At 36.5% G+C, this 20,102-nt stretch overlaps 1 protein-coding gene across 1 annotated transcript in view; it reads left to right on the forward strand.

Annotated features, from left to right (window-relative positions):
- Positions 1 to 884: 884 nt before the first annotated feature.
- The window catches only part of PFDN1 (prefoldin subunit 1), a 43,468-nt gene continuing 24,250 nt past the window's right edge, over positions 885 to 20,102 (forward strand). Inside the window, exons 1-2 of the mRNA XM_083358357.1 lie at positions 885 to 1,003; positions 3,361 to 3,527. Coding sequence (XP_083214483.1) covers positions 971 to 1,003; positions 3,361 to 3,527 — 200 coding nt within the window. The 5' untranslated portion in view covers positions 885 to 970. The remainder of the gene's footprint in view (positions 1,004 to 3,360; positions 3,528 to 20,102) is intronic.

Consider the following 20,102-nt stretch of genomic DNA (forward strand, 5'->3'; position numbering starts at 1 on the left):
ATAATAAAATAATAATAATAATAATAATAATAATAATAATAATAATAATTAATAATAATAATAATAATAATAATAATAATAATAATAATAATAATAATAATAAGAAGAAGAAGAAGAAGAAGAAGAAGAAGAAGAAGAAGAAGAAGAAGTAGTAGTTGGAAGGGACCTTGGAGGTCTTCTAGTCCAACCCCTGCTCAGGCAGGAAACCCTATACAATTTCAGACAAATGGTTGTCCACTCTCTTCTTAAAAACCTCCAGTATACAAAACAAAGAAACCCTATTTTGATTTGAATCCTTGAGCAAAGCATCCAAAATATCTTTTGGTTAAAGCATGGACAATCTAACCATCCATTTCATGCACAAAGTATTTTGTAAATCCCTGAATTTATTACAATATTCAGCTTGTTTTTTTAATAAAAGTCATGTCAAAAGAGATAAAAATGACGAGATATGGCTCATAAACATGACAAAATATATTAACAAAACTGCACTGGAAAATAAGTTCAATATATTTATCTCCGCATTAAGAGAAGGCTACAAATACACAGGGAAAATTAGGACAAAAGCATATTTTAAAATTAGGTTACTTTTCTTTTGCAGTCTTCCAAGACTGCATTCATTTATTGCCCAGATAACTTAGTAGCTGCAAAGAGACACGCTTCGCGATGTTATACCAATATTGGGGGGCGACTAACTGAATATACGTTTTTGTATATGGGAACCATGAAGGAGCTGTTGTTTTGACAGAAAACAAAAAAACTTTTGTATTTTTATTGAAAACATTAAAATTGCCAACTGAACGATATAAGATAAATTTGCTGGTAAACAGGAGACAACCGAACTGCAACTTTCTGACCTAGCCGTCACCATAGTACGCATGACTCGACTCAGCAGGAACAAAGGACCGTTATGCTGTCCGTTAAAGCTGTTGCTTAATGCGCATGCGTAGCTGTTTTTGGAGTAGTTAAAATGGCGGCGCCGGTGGATCTTGAGTTGAAAAAGGTAAAGAAAATGAAAATGGGTCGGGAGTTGCCTGAAAGTAAGGGGGATTTGGAAGTCGAGTGCGATGCGTGATGATTTCCGAGAATATCAGCAAATTCTGCTTGGTGGGCTTATGTGATCCCTCTCCGCTTCCCAGATCTTCACGAATGGTCTCCACGAATTTTTCATATCTGTTTCCCCTCCCCCAGCAATATATATTTGGAAACATTTTATCTGTGAACCGAATTATGGCAACAATTTGTTTCTCATGTGATTCATTTTGTATTTAAACTAGTGTCGTTGCCTGCTGCTTTTATGAGAATGTTTTAAGAAGAATATTTTGGACGGAAATTATTTACATCTTTTGGCTATAAATTTCGATGTGTATCTAATTCTGAAAATAAAAGGAGGAAAGCATTTTTAATGATTCAATTCTGTTTCAAAGCTAGTCAGGTGACAGTCAAATTTAAATTAGGTTACTTTTTGATTTGTATCTGTATAGCAAACCTATAGCTGTAAACATTTTGGGGAGGTGTTGAGATATGTTTTGACATTCATATATTTAATCCTACAGAGATTGCATCAAAAATAAAATTAATAAAGTTTAAAATCTGTAGTATATGGAGTCAAACTAAGCTAACTTGTCCCAAAGTATAATTCTAACAGTTTCAATATCAAATCAGAACACATTGATGTTACTGGTGACCTAATGACTCTTTCATCCTGGATCTGTCACTCTTTTCTGTTTTTCTTTCCCTGCTGTTTTTTCCTAATTGTAATAATTTATAATATTTTATCACCTTTCTACAGGAAAAAAGGTGATTATACTTTTGATTTCATCTGTCATTTAGGCTGCATGGAAGATAAGCACATTAGTTAACTTTATTTGACTTACAAAACTTTTCATATCTCTTTACACTTTAAATTTTAATATATCACTCAATTTGAAACTTCAGGATCTGCTTTTTTATGTGGAAAAAATAAATTAAGCTATCATAAGGAAATAATCTCCACAGAATGATAAAGCTTACTGAGTCTACATATAGCTGGAGACTATAAAGCTGTTCATACATTGCACTAAGAAATAATATGGTTTTTGCTTGATATGAATGAATTAAGGAATTTGTAGAATGTAGAGCAAATGTACACTTACCTTGCAGAATTGTTTTTACAATTATATAATGCATGGTAAATATTTTTACCAGTAAACTGTGTCCTCAGAGCTGTGATGCAGGCCCCCTGTGGACAATTCTCATTTTTTCTCAACATTTTCTGAATTATTTAATTTGATTAAAAAAATGCTATACCAAATTACTTGTTTGATGTTTGGAACAGATTTGTGTCTTGCATGCATACTGGTTTTCACCCAGTGTTATTTCTTTTTTTCTTTAATATTTTTTTAAAGTTTTTTTTCCCCAACTCTCCCCCATACATATCAACAAATATACTGCAATACATACATACATGTAAATTTTGTTGTTGCTTGTCCATTTCTCCTTTCACTGTATCTACACTCCTCCTCTCTCTTCCCTCTTCTCTACCTTCTTTCTTCCTTCTCTTTCTTTCCTACTTCCCTCTTCTTCCTCTCTCCTTCACCACTCCCCTCCCATTTCTCCCCACTTATCCTCCTCTTTCCCTCCAACCTTCCTACTTCCTTCCCCCCTTTAATATTTTCTTTAATATTTTTGATGTTTGGTACATATTTTATATCTTTAATTTGTCTGATGTTTAAATATACAGTACATCCTGTTGGTAAGAGATTGCAGTAGGGGGAAATAGGAGTTCTGTTCTATTGCCATTTTAACCATGGTGTCAGCCACTACTCATTAGACTTTCTGAAGTTGTCCTGGCTTTTCTCTCTTAATAAATGGTTAGTTAGATATCTGCTAAAAAAATTAAAATGTGCATTACAGGTGGTCCTCGACTTACAACAGTTCAATTAGTGACTGTTCAAAGTTACAATGGCACTGAAAAAAGTGACTTATGACCATTTTTCACACCCAACCATTGCAGCATCCCTTTGGTCATGTGATCAAAATTCAGACTTTGGCAAGTGACTCATATTTATGACAGTTGCAGTGTCCCGAGGTCATGTGACCACCTTTTGCGATATATTCTGACAAGCAAAGTAAACGGGGAAGCCAGATTCACTTAACAACCGTGTTACTAACTTAACTGCAATGATTCACTTAACAACTGTGGTAAGCAAGGTTGTTAAAAGGGAAGAAAACTCACAACAGAAATGTTGGGCTCAATTGTGGTTGTAAGTCAAGGACAACCTAAATAAAAATCTCAGAGGTTTTTGTGAAGAGTGAAGACTGTTAACAGATTTTTTTTTAAAAAAAAATTACCTACATTTGTATTGTTCTCTATGTCAGGCATTTTCTGAACTTCAAGCTAAGGTCATTGAAACCCAACAAAAGGTGAAACTGGCAGATATACAAATAGATCAGCTGAATAGAACAAAAAAGCATGCACATCTTACAGACACAGAGATCATGACTTTAGCTGAAGAAACGAGAATGTATGAAGGCATAGGACGAATGTAAGTAATGGTTCTTGTTTGTCAGTTATCTTATTTACATTCAATTTTCTTATTTTCTCTTTTTTTCTGCAGCATTTATTTATACCAAATTTGTATGACGCAGCCATGTATATTGGAGTTGAGTTTAGCATATCATCTGTACAAAGACTAGAGTTTAAACAAAGATAATAATTTGTAGAATCATTTATCCTTGCTTTATTTAGTATAATCATGGTTTTGCATGTTGTATGAATCTAGCATGTTTGTGTCATGGTTAAACAGCTATTGGTCTGAATAGATAATGAGGTGGGATATCAGATTATCTTAAGTGCTTCAAGATTGTTTTAAGCAGAAATCATGGTTAGGCAAATAAAGTGGAGGGATTTGTTGTCTTTTTTCTTTTTTAATGTTATAAATCTTGATACATTGTGTTGTTTCATTACAGTGATGTTTATATGATATGGTTAAAATTTATTAACATTCTATTATTTAGATAGCTTAAAAGATTGGTTTTCTTGCCTCCCACATGTGATTACTTTGATCTTGATTGGTTACCATACACTTGTATTTTAAAAAAAGTAACAGCTGACCACTTGCAAAGGTGGTGCCAAGGTTCCGACTCAGAAACCCAATGAAGTAAGCATAGCTGAGACGATGCAATCTCTAATGCCAAACTTTATTGAGCACATAATTTTGGCACAGATGAAAGGAAAACCAGCTCTGGTTAATTGGTGCCAAAATCAATATATTAAAAGTATAGAATCTCCCTTCCCCCAAATAGTGCAGGTCACATTGTCCAATGAAGTAGACAATTATTATGAGAGAGGGTTTTAGTTCTCGGTAAACAGCTCTTGAGCGACCTTGGTTCTCACGGCATGGCAGTCTGATGTCTGAAGCCTGCATTCCATTCTTCCCTCCTGTCCCCCCCCCCCCCAATCTGCAGGCAAGCTAACAAGCAGTAATGGATGCTACAGCGTAGGTATTCTTCGCAGCTTGACAGGTGGAGTGAGTCTTTTAGAGGTGCAAAGTCTGCAAAGGTGGCTATAAATTAGGGACTTTTTTAGATAGTACCTGACGGCAATCAGCAGTACCTTCTGTAAGACACTTTCCCATGGTTAATGTTACATGTGCCTAATGCATGCAGCGTCTTTCTGATTTCTATCAGGAGGCATACCTATTAACTGCTAAGGCAAAGTTTGTTTGTTTTAACTTTGTTTCTAATAGTGATGGAAATTACTGTTTTGCTTTTATACACCTTCACATTACTTTTCCTCCAGTGTGTTAGCACTATCTGTCAGCAATATCCGTTGGATTCTACATAGGGCAAACCTTATGCAAAAGAATGGATGCAAATATGACATCCCTTGCAAAACTCAGCTTTAGCTTCCAGCCCTTGCCCATAGCTCCATGCCATGAAGTTGGCCTTCATGAATGCCAAAGAACAGTAGAATTATTTTGTTCTATGGATTTCTTATAATTGTCAAATCAGTGATAAATTCATTGAGCAAACCAAGCAGTTTAAATGTTTTCAGAATCATTTGCATTCATCTGCTTTCTGAAGTAACCAAATAAGTGACCTCTTTTCAAGAGCACAAGAAGCTGCCAGTGAGCGTACGAGATTTGCAAACTACAAAAGCAGTAATGCTTGTGATCCCTGTAGCCATCAGATATTTTAAACTGAATGTCTTACATTTGCTGCTTTGTGGTATGGAATTCTGTGCACATAAGGACCACTTCTACCCTGTAAGTAATTCAATCCAATTTTTTGAATTTTTGACACATTCCCTAATCCCAGGATCAGCTAGGAAAATGGCTGTCTCTCTCTTGAGGCTTGACTGAGACTTTGCCAACTTGCTATATACGTATGTTTGTTTATTAAATAAGCATAAATTAAAACTCAGCGAAGATAACTTGAATCACAAGTGAACTTAACCAGAATGTTTAGGTTACTGAAAGCACAGTCCCAAATATATAAATTTTCAAAAATATTTCTGGTTCGGTTTTCCTTCAAATAAACATTTTAAGTATTTTTTGCTCTGTAGTCACTTAGGAATTACAGAATCATAGAAATGGACTGGGCTCAAACTTAGTTCTGTGCAGGAATTTATAAATAAATACTCCTGCCTCTTCCTTTTTCCTTGCACAACAACCTGTATTGTGGATTGGGCTGAGAGGAAGTGACTGGCCCAAAGTCATCCAGCCAGCTTTCATGCTTAAAATGAGATTAGAACTCACAGTCTCTTGGTATCTAGCCTCAGACCTTAAACACTAGACCAGGGGTAGGCAGCCTTGGCTCTTTTATGACTTGTGGCTCAGGAATTCTGGGAGTTGAAGTCCACGAGTCATAAAAGAGCCAAGGTTACCTACCCCTGCACTAGACCAAACTAGTGGTCAAGTTTCGAAGCAGTGCTGGCGCAACAAATATTGCTTCTCAACTTGACAATGAACTTGGGGGGAGAGGAGAGGTTTGGAATGCAGACTTCAGATATTAAGAAGCCAGACTGTGAGACACAAGGACATTACATCAGGTGTCTGGCCAGACCTAGATAATGCTTTCTTTTAACAATATTTTTCTACTTGATTGGGCAATATGATCTGACCCAGAGGAAGGAGGGAGAATTCAAAACTTTTACTATATGGGTTTGGGAGGGGTCTTGCCAGAGCTGGCTTTGCTTTCATTAGTGCCAAAGTGATGTATTCAATAAAGGTTTTACATTAAGAGATTGGGAATGTCTCGAAGGTGTTTGCTTGGTTGGGTTCGTCATTCAGAACCTTGACACTAGTTCTATTAAAGCATCTCTGATTTGGCCTCTTCTCCCCAGGCAAGGGAAGTCTGCATTTCTGTAAGGAATTGGTTCTGTACCATTACCATTATGAAGTGTTGCCTAATATTCAAGTGGAATTTGTTTTCTTGTAATTCAAAACTATTGCTTTGTGTTTTGCTCTCTGGAATAATAGGGCAGGTAAGTCTTCCTCAATGTGATCTTTCCTCAGGTAGTAGAAGAATATTATCATAGACATTCCCTGTTATATTTTTAAAAAAACTACTCTGATTTTTTTTTTGTTATAAGATTTGGTTTCTAGTATTCTGTCATTCTGTTTATTTGCATCTGTTTGAATTTGTCTGAATCCCTTTTAACAGGTGGTGCTAAAACTAGATAGTACTTAATATAGGATCTGACTAGAGCAGAACAGAATGGAAATATTTACGTCCCTTACTTTGGGTAGTTTAATTTTATTGATGTGAGCCAATCCTGTATTTCATTTTTTTTTGCAGCCATGATTTATATTTCTCTTGTTCTTCCTTTGAGCTATCTTTCATTTTTTTAACCAAACCAAGTATTCCCCATTCTGTAATTGCAGATTTGGTTTATTTTATTTTTTAATATAGCATATGTTTATTAAATTTAATGTTATTTTCAGACAGAATCAAGTTTCTGTCTGCTAGATTAATTATTTCTTAACATTTGTTATATCCTGACTTTCAGGATAGCAATCTTTCTAAAGCAGCTTGCCAGTAATATAGTTTGTAAATAAATCTGCAATAAATATTATGCAAAGCCAAATAAATATTTCTAAAATCTTTTCTGTGAATAGCTGGTCCTAATAGCCTGTTGGTGTGTTAAAAGGTAAGGAAAGAATCCATTTGAGCAGACTTAATAGATGCTTGTCGCATATCACCCCTCTCTCTTCACAGCTAGTCTTTGCCAGGACTCTTACCTCTTGTTATTCTGTTGATAAGAAAGTCTTTTTTAAAAAATTATGTGTTTGGTTACCCTTTTCTTAAGTTTCCTTAAACATCAAGAATTGCTGCATGGTAACTTATTTATCCATTTCCTGCCTTTATTTTTTCATCAGTAACAGCTAATATATTTAATACTCCTTTATTCTCCTATTTTCCTCACACAACAGCAACCCTGTGAGGTGAGTTGGACTGATAATGACTGGCCCAAAGTTACCAAGCTGATTTTCCGGGCTAAAGTAGGATTAGAACTCACAATCTCCTGGTTTCTAGCCTGGTGCCTTAACCATTGTACTGAACTGACTCTCCTCCAAAGTGCCCACTATATGCCGACTGCCAGGAGTTCAATCCTCACCAGCTCAAGGTTACTCAGCCTTCCATCCTTCAGAGGTTGGTAAAATGAGGGTGCAGATTGTTAGGAGGGGCAATATGCTGACTCTGTAAACCGCTTAGAGCTGTAAAGCACTGTGAAGCGGTATATAAGTCTTTTTTTTTATTGAAAAGTTTTATCATACATTTTATCTTTAACAGTCCCCCCTACCCCTCCCCTATCCCTCCCTCCTTACCCCTCCCCCCTCCCCACCCCCCACCCCGACTTCCCAGAGCTAAGTACAAGGTATAAAAAACAAAACAAAAAAATCATAAACAACCACATGCTAATAACCGTAAACTCTAAAATCTATCGCTCTCTAGCTCATATAGGATAACTACAAACACTATTAATATAGAATATATATATATAAAAAAACAGAAAAAAAAAGGAAGACTTATTCAAATGCTACATGAAACTTCTTAATCCCATATTTGTTCTGGATATACTCAATCCATTTTCTCCACTCCATAATATAGCGTTCTTGCGGTATATAAGTCTAAGTGCTATTGCTATTTCCACTATATATAATTATTGTTCCATCATTGTTAATTGCTCCTTGTTCCATCATCTAAATGAGAAAATTTACAGCAAGCCAAGTCTGAAAGTTAGATACTAGGCTTGCAATATTTGTCTCCCAAAAGATGTCAGGATATTTCACTTGAACTGGATGTGTCTTTGAAAGATCTGCACTTTTCAAAATAACTTACCCCGTCCTGAATGAAGTTAGTCTTTGATGGACAATGAGCCTTGGTAATGGCTTTGTAACACTGCTAGCAGAATACTTTATACACAAGCTTATCTGGCCAGAGAGATCATATAGAATGCATTAGATTTCCACATAAGCATCTGAAACTCACTAGTGGGAACAACTTTTTGGCAGGTGAAAAAAGAACAGGTTGCTCTCTGTCTAACTGAAAGACAAATAGAAACACAGAAGTTGAGGTGGCCTAGATCTGAAAATGCACAAGACAGTTAAGATAAAATTTTATTTATTTAAAAGATTTGTGTAGTACCCATTTTATGTATCATAACTCTGGGCAGCTTACAATAGTAATAAAACAGTAACACATCTAAAAGCAACATAAACATTTTATTGTGTTTTCCAAAACACATATCCCTCATATCCAACAAGGACACATTATCCTAATTCTTCTGGGAAAATCCAGTACTTCAGGAGTTTTTGGAAGTACCAGACAAGTAGTAGTCTCTCAAATCTTGTGGAAGAATGTTACTTAGAAGGTGTGTTGGCTTGGCTTGTTAGATGGCAACATTTAAGAAAAAGGGCCTGGAGCATGCCCACTGTGTTGGACCTAGTAAAATATGTAGGTACCTTTATGAAAAGTCATTCTGGCCAATAACCTGGTCCTAGGCCATGTAAGATTTTAAAGATGATAACCAGCACCTTATATTGCACCTGTAAAAGAACTGGAAGCCAATGCACATGGCAAATCATGGGGAGCCCACAACTGTGCCACTCATTCTGGACCAATTATAATTTCTGGATAGTTTTCAAGAGCAGCCTCATGTAGAGCATATTGCAGTAATCCAACCAGGAAGTGACCAGGGCATGAGTGACTATGAACAAGGCCTCCCAGGCCAGGAACAACCACAATTGGTACACAAGATAAATCTATTCAAAGGCCCCTTGACACATCCAAATTTTGTGCCACTTCTGTCTGGGGCAAGAGTCAAAGATAATACTTCACCAGATTCATAGCACAGATGGGAACAATTCTTAAACATCCTTGTCATGACCTCTTCCTGAACAAATAGCCAAAACTAGCAAATAATTAGTTCAATTAGTACGGCTCATAGATAATACCAAGAATCCATTTCTCTAGCTCAGACTTGTCAAACTCGCAATGTCACGTGACGTCGCGCAACATATTGGGACAGTTTTGCCATTGCTGGCAATGGGGTGGGCGCGGCTTTCATGTGATGCGTCTAGCCCGCAGGCCGGCAGTTTGATACCTCTGCTCTAGGTGTTCAATTGAGGCTTTCTCCAAGTGCATAAGGTTGCTTCTACAATGCACATTTTGTGCACTTGGCAGTAACTTTGTAAAACTCAGCATCACCAGAATTCTAGAATTAGCTTCCCTTAACTGAACAATTAAATGAACCTTTAAAAAAAAGTTTAATTCTGAGCTTTAATTTTTTAACAATGTTTATTTCAGAAAACTCATATACTGTATTGCTGCATTCCAAAATTATTCTTCGTTATTTACAATAAGAATAAGAGTAACATACAAATTAAAAACTCTATTAAAAATCAAGAAATACAAACAGCAACTCCCACTTAATTACAAACTTCACTCACATTTCTCACACTCTTTTTGCAGCCTGTTCACATTCTGTAGGCCATAGGTATTTTCATTATTTGGATGAATTCAAATGAATTCTGTTCATTATCCACATATTCCAAGAGTGTACCAGAAACATCTGCAAGTATTCAGATAGGGCATTACACATTTTACACATTCATCATAGTACTCAAATTAAAATGCTGATGTCAGTCCACAAATAGTCCAAGTAGCAAAACTCGACTTTAGTGTATATGCTTATATCAGGCTACATAAGTCTTTCAAAAGAAATGAACTAACTGAATTAAAATGTACTGGCAAAAAGCCAAAATACTGGACTGTCTTCTGAGTAACAGATACTGCTTGCATACAACATAGACTAATTTATCATCTTCTACTTTGTATTTCTGGCTTTCCTTTTATGAAGCTGCAAATAGGTTTTGTTGAAAATATCCCTATTAAACTTAAATATTGGAAGATAGCAGACAAAATTATGTTACTATTAGATAGTGATTAGTGAATTGATGAAGAAATATCTGACAGGAGGATTTTAATGTACATAATTTCTCAGAATCTATTTCTGAAACTTGTATCAGATTCAGTTATAAACCTCATGTTACACTGGAAATGCTTTGTTCCTATGTAAGTATGTATCTAATTGCCCTGCATATTCTTTTTTTATGACGTTCAAAGAGTCTAATTGTACTAAACTTTTGCTGGAGATTGCTAATGCTGTGTGCTTTATTATGTGAACATCAGAAACATTTGTGCAGTTTAATTTCTCTATTTTTAAATTGAAAGACAAATCTTTATGCCTTAATATAATATATACCCCATTTCAAATTTGTGCTATAGGAATCTGGTACTTAAGCAATAGCTTTGCTGTACTCAGTGTTTCCTAAAATTTGACTTGATATAAAAAAAATCAATCTCTCTGTCTGTCCCTCACAATCACCCCCAAATATTGATTTGGAATGGAACTAAATATCTGACTAGAAAAACAGGAGAGCAACAACATAGCCAGTAAATGGTTTGTTATCGATGAGTTACAAAGGAGTAACAACAATTCTCCATGTTTACATTCAAAATGCCAATAAGATAGTCATTGTTTAGTGATCAGAACTGAGACTGGCAAAGACGTTGCTAAGTGAAACTGCAGGTTATGATTTTACTTCAGCTTTCCTTTGCTTTACAGACCTACAAAGATCATAGATGCAAAGAATGGGGTCATAAAGTTACTTTTCATGACTGTTGTAACTGAGAATGGTCATTATGGAAATGGAAATGGAGCCCCATTTCCATCTGTCCTGTTTGCCATCGTTCACTCCCTAGAGACTAAAATGGACAATGTGAAATTTGAGCGGGCCCCGAACAAGGAGTATATATCGGAGGTGGTGACCCTTTGAGAGCTGTATGCAACGAAATTTCATTTTGATGTATGCCGATTGGTGTACATTCAAAGTGACAATAAAGTTATCATCATCATCATAAATGAGGACTACCTATAAATGGAGGCTGGCATATTTTTCCTTAACAATAATTATGAATTTTTAGCTACACCTGAGTATTTTGAAGTTAACTGATGCCAATGTGAAAGAGATACTCAAAATCACAGCACTGAAAAGACCAATTACATCACTAATACAAACACCTTCTTGCATTAATCCAAATTAAAGCACCCATCAAAATTGTCCAGCCTCTAAATACCGTGGTACCTTAGTACTCAACTGCTTTGAAGCTCAACGCATTTGACACCAAAATGTTATCGTGGTACTCATTTGTTTGGTACTCAATGTACAAGTTAGAACTTGTTGGTGTCAGCTGCATTGTGACTTACTACATTATTCCTTATGAGAACACTTTGTTTGGTACTCCTCGTTTTTGGTACTCATCCCACCTCCTAGAATCAGTTAATAATGAATACCGAGATACCGGTGTATATTGAGTGACAGGAAGTATACTGAGTAATTTCTGGGTAATTGATATATTCAGATTGTTCTAACTTTCCATTAATGTCAGTAATTTACTAAGTTCAATGGACAGGTAGTCCTTAACAACAGATCATTTAGTGACCATTCGAAATTACAACGACACTGGAAAAAGTGACTTATCAACATTTTTCATACTTATGACCAATGCAGCATCCCTATAGTCACGTGATTAAAATTCAGATGCTTGGCAACTAGCACATATTTTTGACGGTTACAATGTCCTGGGACATGTGATTTGCGACCTTCTGACAAGCAAAGTCAATGGGAAAGCCAAATTCATTTAACAACTTACGTTATTGACTTAACAACTGCATTGATTTACTTAACTGTTGTAAAAGGTCATAGGACATAAAATGGCCGAAACTCACTTAATATTATGTCTTACTTAGCAACAGAAATGTTTGGCTCAATTGTGGTCATATGTCAAGGACTACCTGTACACGTTTATAGAAGTTTAATTATTATTAATAATAAATTGAAATCTGACTACTCAAGGCTTCTAGCCATTATTTCCTTAAATGTTGTGTAGGATGATAAAGAAATGCATCCTTGTGTGTGATGTCCTTAGAGGAATTGGAAGATGGTCTCATATCCTTCCTGTTTTATTTTTAAAATAATGATTTATGAACTTTTCTATCATTAATTAATAGCAAAGTTTAATAGTAAAATGTCTTTAAATTCCTGTCTGATTCTTTATTTATCAATGCCATTTTGTCTCAATTACTGTTTTAAAGCTATTCCACCATTTTTATAAAAGATTGCAGTACAACAGTGGTATAAATCTACCATCTAGTTAACCGTCTAGCTATGCAGAAATACTAATTTGGAAGCCATGTGGTTATTTTTGTTTTTTTAAGTCATGTAAATATTCTAGAGTTGTAAACAGCTCCCATTTCTCAAGCAGGCTGATTCAAATATTAGATATAGTAAGACAGATAGTATTATTAGGGTAAATAGTGCTGTTCTCTTTTTTGCTCTGTAAAAACTGTATCTCATCATCATTGCATCTTGCTAAGAATAAATTATAAATTCACTTGAAGAAGGCAAAGGATTGGATAAGTAAATAGCCACGCTAACGCAGATCACAAGAGGATTAACATTTATCAGAGAAAGTAAGTCTCCAAGAAGTAGATAATCAAAGAACCACAAAAACCTTTTGCTTCTCATCCAAGAAACTTCACTTGATAACAAGATCAAAGAGTAGTCACCTTGAACATAATGCAGTCATTATCAGAAATCAGCATAGATTTGTCATGAAGTATTGCCAGACCAACCTCATCTCATTTTTTAATTTATTTTCCTGCTAGATTTTGGGAATGCTGGATATATAAAATACCATGATTTCAATGCAGCGTTGACAATTACCCCTTAACTTTTTGATTAGCAAAATGATCAAATGTGAGCTGGATGATATGACAAACAAATTTAAGAGCTGGCTCCAAAGGTTAGTTGTTTCAGTTGAGAAGCCAATAATTTACTGAGTTTTAATAAAAATTCTATATCCAATGTATGAGAATGCAATTTCAATTTAGCAAACATATAGTTCCAAAGATGACCATGAATAAAGCAGCTTTGCTGTCCATTAAATTTAAATTCGTAGTGTCTATTTATACAGAAATAAAGCTTGTTTGATCTTCTTTATAAATGGTTCACATTAATACCATAAAAAGAACAAGATAAACTTGTACTAATTGGTAATATTAATACCATCAGATATTGTTCTAAGATTATTAATTGACTAAAATGTGAGGTTTGAAAAATAAGTCAAGAAAAATGTTTTTAAAAAGTATGTTCTAGTAATGAATTTAGTTTAAAACTATATTAAACTTCAGAACTGCAGTATTTTCGATGCACAGGAATTAAGATAGAAGGTATACATAGTGTCTCCCCAAAACTCCACAAGCTACACTAATTTTTAAGGCAGTCATTCTGGGAAGACCTCAAGAAACATCTGGCTTTGTGTAAACTAGAATAGATCATACAGTGGGAAGAGAAATATGTTTTTTTTTCAACAAAATATGTTTTCCCCCCGACAAAGAAATCTGTGCCCATTTTATATAATGGGCATTGATTCCCTAGTCCAGAGATCCCAACCTTTTGGGAACCAGGGACCGGTTTTTCCCATGGACCAGAGGGTGTGTGGTTTTGTGTGCTGCCTGCATCCTATGGATGAGGCTTTGTTTATTTGTGCGGACCGGTTGATGACATGCCGCAGCCCAGTACTGGTCCACAGACCGGGGTTGGGGACCCCACCCTAGTCCACCTTTTCTACCAATCATTACATAAGTCTTCCTTTTTTTTACTCTTGGCACTATCCATATCACCAAGATGGACAGTGATTTCAGCAGCAAGAATTTGTTTATAGATTTTGGAATGCTGGATTGTCCAATAAAACTATACAGGTAGTCCTCAACTTATGACCACAATTGAGCCCAACATTTCTGTTGCTAAGTGAGACATTTTTAAACGAGTTTTGTCCTATTTTACATCCTTTCTTACCGCAGCTGTTAAGAGAATCACTGTAATTCTTAAGTTAGTAACATGGTCGTTAAATGAATTTCACTTCCCTATTGACTTTAATTGTTAGAAGGTCGCAAAAGCTGATTGCATGGCCCGGGGACACTGCAACGGTCATAAATATGAATCTGAATTTTGATCACGTGACCAGGGGGATGCTACAATAGTTGCAAGTGTGAAAAACGGTCATAAGTCACTTTTTTCTGTTTCATTGTAACTCTGAACAGTCACTAAATGAACTATTGTAAGTTGAAGACTACCTGTAATGCACATTTTAATTTGTTTAGCAGATAGCCTCTTACAAAGTGAACCATGATGGCCAGGTTCTAAATCTTACTGATAAAATTTTCAAAGGTAATATCTAGTGATTCTAAAAGTTAAGATAAGGGTAAAATAAATAAATAAATAAATAAATAAATAAATAAAACATGAAGTCCGTGTTTCTCCCATTTTGTATTAATAGATCTGTTTCTACTTTTCTTTCTATTTTTATTTCTTTTTTTATTTTTTAAACAAATGGATATACTGCTAGGAATGATTAACATATACTGCCCGGAGAGGAAATTGATTGATTTGTACATTGCAAATTGCTCTTCTAAATGATTAAAAAAAACAACCAGAACCAAAAACATCCATTTACATGAGAATTGCTGCTTTATTTTTTTAAAAAAATAAAATCAGAAAGATAGCAATCACAGAAGCTTACAATAATTCTTAGTTGTAAAAATTGATAACTTTCCTCGGCATAATTGTTTTCAGAAAGTAAACGTTCATCCAGTTATCCCTGATATTGTTAATACATTGATACGATGAACTATGAAAACTGCAAAGTGGCTCAGCATTAATGTGTCCAGATATCAAACATCTCTTAGAAAATAGCCTGAGACTTCCAAGAAAAAAACAGTGCATATTACTTCATAAAGGGCCAAAAACTCTTGTAAATTGTTAAATTTTTAAAATCTCTGAATTCCCTTTCATAAGGAAAAATCATTTTCAATTTTTAAAATTTCTTTGAATTTTTAAATTCCTTATTACAATTTTAATCTTCATTTTTCCTTTTAAATATCATTTTTAATTTTAAATTCTTTCACTTAAATCTTTTTCAATTTTAAAATTCCTTTGTCGGCTGGGCGTGGCTGGGGTGGATGTGGCCACCTCAACGTTACTCATGTCGGGTGGCACCTGGGCGGGGCTGGAGGGGATCCATTGTCTCCAGCTGAGGAAGATGAGACCAGGGCAAGCGCTATACCCTTGTCCACCAGAGGTGCCTTGCTGTTCCCTCTCAGGCCATGCAGAGGTCCCCCAGTGATGCAGGATGACAACCTGTATTCAACAAATAGTCCTTAATGGTACTACATCTACATGGAGGGTAGGAGGACTCTTCAATATCTTCATAAATGACTTAGATGAGGGAATAGAAGGGGAACTCATCAAATTTGCAGATGACACTAAACTGGCAGGAATAGCCAACACCACAGAAGTCAAGCTCAGGATCCAAAGGGATGTTGACATCTTGAACAATGGGCCCTATCCAACAAAATAAAATCTAATGAGAAAAGCAAGGTTTTGCACTTAGGCAGGAAAAAAACAAAGATACAAATACAGATTAGGCAAAACCTGGCTCAAAAACAGTAACTGTAAGAGGGATCTTGGAATGCTAGTGGACGATCAATTGACTATGAGTCAGCAATGTGTGGCGGCAGCCAAAAAACTAAAATAATCCTTGGTTGTAGAAACAGGCACAGAATCAAAATCATATAAAGTATTAGTACCACTTAACGCTGGCTCTTCGGCTTTGAAATGGAGATGAGCACCGGCCCCTAGAGTCGGAAACGACTAGCACGCATGTGCGGGGGAACCTTTACCTTTACCTTTTATAAAGCCTTAATAAGACCACACCAGTAATACAGCATTCAGTTTTAGTCACCATATTCCAGTGTTGAGAGAAGAGCAACTAAGATGATTAAAGGCCTGGAGACTAAAACATGAGCAGTTGCAGGATTTGGGTTCGGCTAGTCTAGAAAAAAGAAGGACTGTGGGGGACATGTTAGTAATATTCCAGTATTTGAGAGGCTGCCATAAAGATGAGGGGGACAAGAAACAATGGATGGAAAATAAGGAGAGAAGTAACCTGGAATTAAGGAGAAACTTCCTAACAGTGAGGACAATTAACCAGTGGAACAGCTTGCCTTCAGATGTGAATGCTCCATTACTGGAGGTTTTTAAGAAGAGACTGGACAGTCACTAGTCTGAGATGGTATAGGTTCTCCTGCTTGAGCAGGGAGCTGGACTAGAAGACCGGGGGAAGTACCTGAGGATTAGAAAAGGGCTGATGTGGTTCCCATCTTCAAGAAAGGAAAAAAACCAGACCCAGGAAACTACAGACCAGTCAGTTTAACATTAATACTTGGGAAGATCCTAGAAAAGATAATCAGAAAACAAATTTGTGAACAACTAGAAGCAAAGTTATAACTGCTAGCCAGCACGGGTTTGTTAAAAATACATCATGCCAAACAAATCTTATTTCATTCTTCAACAAAGTGACTAAACTAATAGTCTAGTGAAATACTGTAGACCTACTATACTTCAGTAAGGCATTTGATGAGGAAGACTACAACCTACTCCTTGGTAAGCTAGAAAAAGGTGGAATAGACAACATCACCACCAGATGGATCTGTATCTGGCTGGCAAACCGTACTCAGCGAGTAGTCCTCAATGGCATTACATCCACATGAAGAGAAGTAAGCAGTGGGGTACCACAAGTTCCATCTTAAGCCCACTACTCTTCGATGTCTTCATCAATGGCTTAGATGAAGGAATAGAAGGGGAACTCATCAAATTTGCAGATGACACCAAACTGGCAGGAGTAGCCAACACCCCAGAAGACAAACTCAGGATCCAAAAAGATTTTGACAAACTTGAACAATGGGCCCTATCCAACAAAATGAGTTTCAATGTGGAGAAAAGCAAAGTTTTACATTTAGGTAGGAAAAATCAAAGGTACAAGTACAGATTGGGTGAGAGCTGGCTTAGAAACAGTAGTTGTGAGAGGGACTTTGGTGTCCTAGTGGACAATCACCTAACCATGAGCCAGCAGTGTGTGGCAGCAGCCAAAAAAGCCAATACATCCTGGGTTGTATAAACAGGTATAGAATCAAGATCACATGAGGTATTAGTACCGCTTTATAAAACCCTTGTAAGACCACACCTGGAATACTGCAGCCAATTTTGGTCACCATATCACAAAAAAGATGTTGAGAGTTTGGAAAGGATTCAGAGAAGAGCAGCTAAGATGATCAAAGGCCTGGAGACTAAAACATATGAATAACGGCTGCAGGACTTGGGTTTGGCTAGTCTAAAGAAAAGAAGAAATAGGGGAGACAAGATAGCAGTATTCTAATATTTGAGGGGCTGCTACAAAGAAGAGGTCACGTTATTCACCAGAGCACCAGAGGGCAGGATAAGAAAGAATGGTTGGAAACTGATCAGAGAGAGAGGCAACCTGGAATTAAGGAGAAACTTCCTGACAGTGAGGACAATTAACCAGTGGAACAGCTTGCCTCCAGAAATCGTGGGCGCTTCGTCACTGGAGATTTTAAAGAAGAGGCTAGACAGTCACTTGTCTGAGATGGTATAGGTTCTCCTGCTTGAGCGGTGGGCTGGACTAGAAGACCTCCAAGATTCCTTCCAGCTCTATTCTATTCACCTCCAAGTTCCTTTCCAGCTCTGCTCTACTCTGATATGATTCTGAGGTAGTAGGTGGCATGTTGAAATATTTGAAAAGAGCTGTATGGAAGGGCTTACTTCTCTCCACTTATATTATATGCAAATGAGACTTGGATATGTTAGGAGGGTCATAAAAATAATGAGTATAGTGAACATGAGTTACATAAGTTTGAGAAAATGAGGAGAGAGAGAATAATTAATTAATAATGAATACAAAAGCATAGATATCCCGAGGAGCTTACTGATTGCCTCAGATTGACAAAAGCAGCATTGCACTGTGGAGTCCTTGGGGCTATCTGAGCTTGGTTTGCGTGCAGATGTTTCATTACCCGACTAGGTAACATCTTCATTGCTTCAGAGTTTATATACTGCAGTTTGCACTGCCAGTGTTGTTTTCCCCTTGGTTGTTCCTTGAATAGGGTATTGTTCTCTGCTTGATTGATTGTTTGATGTTAATTACTGCTTATTTGGATGTTGGCTACTAAAGTGGATATGGTCTGGTCTTTTTGTTTCCTTCTTTTTTATTGTCTGTTTTAAATGGTATTGAAATGTGATTTATCTTAAGTATCTTGATAGCTGATGTGTCTTGAGTGCCAAGCTTCCAGGAATTCCCTGGCATTTTTGCATTGCACTGCAACCTTCACTGGTGAAAAAGGGCAAGGATTGTTTCCTAATGTGGTTTTCATTAGTCTCTCCTCCCCCTCCTCCCCCCACAGTTGCTCTGTCCATTTGTGGTTGCCACTGTATGAATGTGATTGACCAGCATAAAGGAAATACATTAGATCAGGGGTGTCAAGCTGCCAACCCGTGGGCTGGTTGTATAATACAAAGGCCGCACCCACCCAGCTCTGGCAATGCAAAAAAAGTCATGATATATCATTGAGGCGGTGAGTTTGACACCCGTGCATTAGATGGTTTGATCATGCAGAAAGAATGAGGAACAAATAAGAAAATAAATACCTGAAGGAACAAAGAATGTCTGAGATGAAAGGAAAGATGGAGAAAGTGATGACTGGGTGGAGCCGAGGGTAAAATCTTCAAAAAGAGAAATGTGAGAAGATTAAAAATCAAAGACCAGCAGGTGAACTGTTGTTTTAATGTAGGGAAAGCAAAGATGGCTTGTAAGGATAAAAGGATGAAACGTAGTCAGTTGAGCTGTGTTGGTATAAACGAAGTTTAGATCTGCTTTCTTTTTCTTACTATTTCTTTTGACTTACAAGTAGTCTTCAACTTACAGTTACAAAAGAAACCAATAAAGGACCCTGTACCCTGAACTACAAAAGGAACCGAAAAATCCAGTGTAAAGCAGTGCAGTCATTAAGTGAGGCCTCACATAGCCACATCAGATATTAGGACTTTTTTTGACATGGTCATTACATGAATCACCAAATTGTTAAGCAAGAAATCACACCGCTGTGACTTTGTCTACTATCTTCCCCATTGACTTTGTCAGAAGCTGGCTGAGAAGATAGCAAATGATGATCAAATGACTGCAGGACACGGCAACCGTTGTAAATGTGCAACTGTTGCTAAGCACCCATATCATGATCACATGGTCGTGGGAATGCTGCAACTGTTGTAAGTGTGAGGACCAATCGTAAGTCACTTTTTTCAGCACCATCATAACTGTGAATGGTTGCTAAACATGGCCGTAACTCGAGGACTACTTGTACTGTTTCTTACTTTTTTGTGTTTTGCGTAATATTGTTTTCCCTAAAAAGAAATAGTGATTGGTCTGTATGTATCTGTGGTGTATATATGTAATATGTATATTACGATGTTTTGATTATGATCCATGGTTCCCTGCCAGCTTAAAGCTTTATCTTGTATCCTTTGTCCTATTTAATGAGCAACAAGTAAACCCTTGGTATCATTCATAATTTATATTATTTATGTATGTAAAATCGAAGGGTAAAGAAGTCCCTTCTTCCATGCTAAAAGGCCAAA

This window comes from Vipera ursinii (genome assembly GCF_947247035.1).
Source record: "Vipera ursinii genome assembly, chromosome: 3".
Classification (NCBI taxonomy): Eukaryota; Metazoa; Chordata; class Lepidosauria; order Squamata; family Viperidae; genus Vipera; species Vipera ursinii.